Here is a 6,000-nt window from a genome sequence, read left to right as displayed (position 1 = left end):
TCAGCGGTGGGGCTCGGACCAAAGCCAAAATGTTTTTAATCAAAGGTCTGCTTTATTAACCCCCTCCTGTCTGATGAACGGTTGTTGGATGCTCTCGGTCTGTCGTCTGCAGGAGGCTGTGGGGATGAAACAGTTGCTAGCCCCTGAAGCTGTTGTATCATGCGGCTGGTGTATAAGTGTTACTTTAGTGTTTAAGCATACAGATTTAATCACGCTGAGCTTTTGAACCTTAATTAAAAAGCCTTGGGCTCATCCCGCACCAGATCGGGTGCTGTTCGACTGCGGTGAACTTGTTCTTTTTTTACTTGTTTGATGGCTGATCGCTCTGTGTTTTCCTCCCTGTTGACCGTGGAGACCGTAAAACAAAATTGAGCTTGACCTAACAGGCCGATTCTGAATTGGCTGATTTAAAAAAAAAAAAATAATAAAAACTATGCCACAATTTAGCTGATTTTCATCCACCTAAAGTATATTTGTTGGTGTGCAAAGGAGCCTTTCTTTTAAAAACACTGACATAAACCATACTGACCCCAACATTTTAAACAGGAGTTTCCAAATCCAATGTTTTGTTCTCCTTCCTTTTGCAGTACCCAAGGATCCAAACCCTCACTGGCGCAGGGTCGCGTGGAGTCATGACTGTGCTCTTTTGGCGTACGCTGACAGCACGGGTACGGTCCGAGTCTTTGACCTGATGGGCAGCGAGCTCTTCATTATACCACCGGTATGTCACTCATACTGTCCTTCTGTCGTCCTCTCTCTCTGACAGTCCTTTCCTCAGTCATTCTCTCTCTTTCTTTCTCACACTCATACTCTGCTGACATTGGTTCCACTTTCCATGCACAGTAACTTTTTTTTTTTTTTGCACAGCTAAAACACTCATCTATTTCAGTATAAGTGATAGCTGTAATGACTGGCTCCTAATGACTGAATTTCAGGCTTGTGTGCGTTACCCTCTGGATTTTTGCACTGCTTGGCTCTTCTTAAATTCTCCTGCTCTTTCTCTGTCTGTAGCCCGGGTAAGCCTGATCCCCTCGAGAGGGGCCTTTTCCCACTCTGTTGCCCAAGCAAGGAACACATTTTCTGGTTCTCTTCAGCTCTAAGCCCCCGATGCACTTGAAGGACATTTTCTGTGGAGTTTCTCTATCAGAAAGGCAGCTCTTTTCCCCATTTTACCATTTCAAATTCCCCCTCGTACCCCCTATACATTTCTTCTGATTGCACTGCCAGTGAGGTCTCATTCAGTCTATCGCTGTCCTCTCTCTCTCTCTCTCTGCTGCTGGTTCTCATCCTCCCCCGCTTTACTCTACACTCTTCCATCTCTCTGTCAGAAACTATTAGTTTAGTCTCACAAGGTGGCCTTTCTCTTTAGCAGAGTCTGAGAGTATAATGACCTGTATGACTCCATATATTTTTGTCACTTTTAAACTCTGCTTCTAACTCTACCTCATCTTTTTGATGTGTCTCTAGGCTATGAGCTTCCCGGGAGACTTTAGCTATGCAGCAGCCGGCCTGATGTTCTTGGAATACACTGCCAGTGCCCAATGGTCAGCAGAGCTGCTGGTGATCACCTACAGCGGTCAGCTCAAGAGTTACCTGGTCAGGTACGTGTTGAGCAAAGTTGTCATTTTACTAAGGGAAAACCCTTGATTGATTGCTCAACAAATAGGTTTGTGGATTGAAATAAAATAATGCAAAGCAAACAAAAACTGAAATGATATGAAAAGTCATCATTCGTCGTCTCTTACAATACACACATATACTGGTGTGCATTAGAGCCTTTAATTATCGTTCTGGATTAATGAGCTGCTTACTGACACACACACACACACACATATCAGAAACCACGCAGCTCACACATCCAGGAGAAAATAACCTTGTCAGCGAATACCCCACGACTTTTGTTAAATACAGTTTAAATACTGAATCGCTACATAATATTTTCCAGCAACGAGAGGATACAATCGCTGTTTTTAAGTAAACTCACTCTAAAAAGATAAACGCACAGACGCGAATACACGCAACTTCCATTTCTCTTTCTCTCTCTTGCTCTCTTGCTCTCTTGAATAGGCATTATTTGAGATTCTTTTTAGTTTTTTTTTGCGATTTCTAATTATTGGTTAGAATTTCTAATTATCAGTCTCTACAGCAGTTATCGCCATGATCAGACATATGCTGTGGCACTATCATGCAGTCTGTAATGATATGACGTTAGCAAATATTAGCAATTTTTTTTTTTACTCTTTGAGTAACATGACCGTTAATATGAACTTTTTTTTTTATGTGTCTTTTTGTTCTCTGTAGCAGCCATGTTGCCGAGATAATTCATACCCCTTCGTTTGAAGTGTGGTCCTAAAAAATATTTGTTTGAAACGCCATCTGGCCCTTCCTCTTACCCCTATCCCTCCAACCAAAAGAGAATCGAGACACCCCTACCCCTTCACGTGAACATGCAAAAATTCAGAGGGGTAGGGGGAAGGGTTAAGGGATAGAATTGGGATTGGGCCTTAGTGCCAATCATCAAATGTTTGGGAGGACATGGCAGGATAAGAAAGTGTTAATCTTTCTCTGTGTTGTTTAAGGAGTGTTATGGGATGTTAGACAGTAGAGTATTTGTGTTGTAATACATGGATCAAATGTTGAAAGATTGGAACAAGACCACCAGAGAGGATTTTGATGATTCAGATACTTGCCGATCCTCTCTAATTCCCTCTGACTCTTTCAGGGCCAGATATACTGCGACTAAACCCAAAAGCCTGCCTTGTTTGTTTATCTCTGTTCTGAGGGGGAGGCTTAGCTTTGAGTATTAATGAAATTGCCTGCAGTGTCCAATTTGTAATTCTTTGTTTAATCAGTCAGCTCAAGTTTTCAAAGTTTCCATCGTCTGTTTGCGAGAGTAATGGCAGATGAAACGATCTGCTTCATTCTCCTCAGAAAATTTGCTGTAGGCTTTGAAGGCCAGAAGAAAGCTTTTTCTTGTTCTCTCCCTCATGTTGTCGAATGGAAGTGTTTGCAGTAGCATTATTTTGAGGAGGTGTTCACAGTCATTCAGAAATGTTGGCCTAACGTTGGATGAAATGGTTCTTTCAAGAGCATTATTGACACAAAGCTCTTTAGGAAACCATATTCTTACTCGATCCTTAAGAAATCAGAGATTGTATTTGCCCTTCACTCACTGAAATCATAGTGTAATTGTTTGCACTAAATTAACTGATGTAGGTTTCCAACACAATACCCTACAGCAGCTATTCTCAATTCCAGTCCTCGCAAAACTTGATCAGAAGAAGGTACCTCCAGAGACAGGAAGTAAAGCAGAATTTGCCTTGGAATGCTGCCTCAGAAGGAAGCATTTTAGAGTTTTCGGATGCAGCCTATGTGTCTCTTTGTTAACACATCTGATTCAGATAATCAGCTCGTTAGAAGTGAGCTCTGTGCATGAATTGTGTCTGATTGATATGGTCCCTACACAGTGTTCACTGCGCTGTAATCCCTGAGCAGGGTGAATCTGTTTAAGTTTACTTCACCTCTGAACATTTCATTAACGGATTTGTGCTGCGCAATGTCTTTGCACATGGACATGTGTGACATCATATACCGCTGTAAATAAATACAATTTAAATTCACGTCTCGCACACTTCAATGAACTTTGAGTGGAAGATATATGTTCGCTTCGAACTGGAACCATAGCGAATATCCTGTGATGTCCACTTCACAGGGCACTTAAGTTTAAATAGAACAAACGTCTGAAGCGATAATAGAAACATATATAATGTGGAGAGCAGGGGATCGCAAGGACCCCTACAGTACCCTAGCTATTGCTTTTTTGGTCATATACAAATATGCTTTGCAAACTTAACATTGGTTTTCACTTATGCAACATTAACATAGCTGGTTGTGAGTGATGAGGTAATGTTTCGCACCATATGCTGTCGTTTTCCATTATTATAGCTGCAGAATTTTTTTATTTTTTAATTAAAATAAATTTACATTAATTTATTATTTTTGTTTAATTTCATATATTTATTATTATTGTTATTGATATTTTGTTTTATTATCTTGTTTGCTTAACATTTAAATGGGAAAATAAATGTTTCTTATTTCATTTCATTTCAGTTTGGACCAGTGGAAATGTTGCCAGGACAAAATCAAACAGGAATCAAAAACCATTATTGTTGAGCCTAATTGATTATTATCTTGAACAGTGTCTTGAACCACAGGGTTTTATTCATCTGGCCTGGTAATGACTATTATAATGTTGATTTATCGATTTCCTGTTCTGCTTTCAGTGTCGGAACCAATCAAGGATTTCAAGAGAATCACAGTTTCTCCGCCCACTATTCCAATGGGATTACCACAGCAATATATCATCCTGGCCACAGGTGAGACCCCATCTAGAAGCTGGTTTTGTTGTGTGGGTGTGTGTGACTGTCAAAGGGATGTTTTTTAAATGTCTTAAAATGAACTCAAAATCATCTGGCGTAGCTCTATCTTTGCATCACACTTTTTGTGATTTGGATTATTCCCTATACAGGTTTGAATTGAAATCCTCTCTGGCAGAGCTTATTGATTTGTAAGAAGAAAATATTTTAGACTTTAGCTGCCACATGGGGGCAGTATTTATGGTGTATATAAGTGTGTGTGTACATTTGTTTGTAAATGCTGTTCACATGTGTAGATCAGATCAGATCCCTTTCCTGTTTCATCAGCCCCTCATGGACCACTACAGCTCAGAAGCATGCTGAGGTGCTCTCTGTGTGTGTTTTCCTCTGACTCATGCTGCTGATGTGTTCGTGTGTTCCTCAGGTTGCTGTTGGTGGGAGGCTGTGAGTCTGGAGACAGTGATGTGTCCAGGGCGAGCCGTTGCGGGATCACAGCGTGGAGGGTGTTGTCAGGGTCACCTCACTATAAACAGGTCACCAGCTATGAGGATGACATCAATGCGGTGAGTCTATGGACATATAAAGGTATATTAATGTGCTAATAATAATAATAATAAAAATAATACATTTTATTTATAATGTGCTTTTCTCACACCAAAAGCGCTGCAATTAAACAATTAAAATGCAAAATTAATTGATAAAATATAAAACAGCAAAATAAATCAAATCAAAACCCTAATCAACAGCTTGACTAATGATACAGCATCCATGACATTCAGTCTTTCACAAAAAAATTACAACTAGATTAAATACAAATCTTGGGCATATCAGGTTTCTGATCATGGTTTTGATCTTTGAAAAAAAACTAAAACAGTGGAGCTCTAACTGATTATTGAATATTTTCTAAAGAAAATCACTGTCTTGATGTTAATGGCCGGCGCTCTTTTCCACCTTCAGTACTTGGTGCTTATGTGCAGCTTATTGATTCCTGTGTAGTTGCTAAGGTGTTACTTAGAAATCGAAGTTATTGTTTGTAGCTTGTAGCAGTGTGGTTGCTTTGGCATATTTTGGGGCCTCACATCATGTTCAGGGTAGTTACTAGGGGGATGCTTGCAGGTCAAAAGAGCCTACAGTCTTTATGATATTCTGGTCCCTATGTATTATGTGGGTTATTGCTTTTTTTGTTGTTGTTTTTTCTTTCTAGTTTTTATCAGCCACTACTAAAGAATTGGAAGTTTTTCTCACTTTGCAGTACTATTACACTATGGACTACTATTTCAAGGAGTAAAGACACTTCTGCACTGACTTCTGCTCAGAATACACAATCATTCATTCTCACATCACTGTATTTCACAAACCTGAAAGCACAGGCTCATTTCTGGTTTTCTAAGGTTGTAAAGGTTTTATGTAGTGAGCTCTGCAAGCTGCATTGTAGGCTTAATAAGAGCTTTAGTACTGAAGCCTCTACCTGTTTATTCTCTCCTACAGATCCAGTCGTGTGACTTCTGATTGAATTGGTGGAACCTGTTTTAATATTCTTCACATTTGTTCAATTTTCAATTATTTATTTAGTTCTTGGCTTGATATAGTGTTATTGAACGTGTGAGAGATTATGGTGGGTGTT

At 39.7% G+C, this 6,000-nt stretch overlaps 1 protein-coding gene across 2 annotated transcripts in view; it reads left to right on the top strand.

Annotated features, from left to right (window-relative positions):
- The window catches only part of LOC127938747 (NBAS subunit of NRZ tethering complex), a 122,252-nt gene that overhangs the window by 6,945 nt on the left and 109,307 nt on the right, over nucleotides 1–6,000 (top strand). For both annotated transcript variants that reach the window (XM_052535579.1, XM_052535580.1), the window contains exons 7-10: nucleotides 588–721; nucleotides 1,468–1,601; nucleotides 4,284–4,376; nucleotides 4,801–4,939. In XM_052535579.1, coding sequence (XP_052391539.1) covers nucleotides 588–721; nucleotides 1,468–1,601; nucleotides 4,284–4,376; nucleotides 4,801–4,939 — 500 coding nt within the window. The remainder of the gene's footprint in view (nucleotides 1–587; nucleotides 722–1,467; nucleotides 1,602–4,283; nucleotides 4,377–4,800; nucleotides 4,940–6,000) is intronic.

This window comes from Carassius gibelio, chromosome A20 (assembly GCF_023724105.1).
Source record: "Carassius gibelio isolate Cgi1373 ecotype wild population from Czech Republic chromosome A20, carGib1.2-hapl.c, whole genome shotgun sequence".
In the NCBI taxonomy this organism is placed as follows: domain Eukaryota; kingdom Metazoa; phylum Chordata; class Actinopteri; order Cypriniformes; family Cyprinidae; genus Carassius; species Carassius gibelio.
Note: the sequence above shows the minus strand (reverse complement) of the source record. Positions and strands in the feature narration are given on the sequence as shown.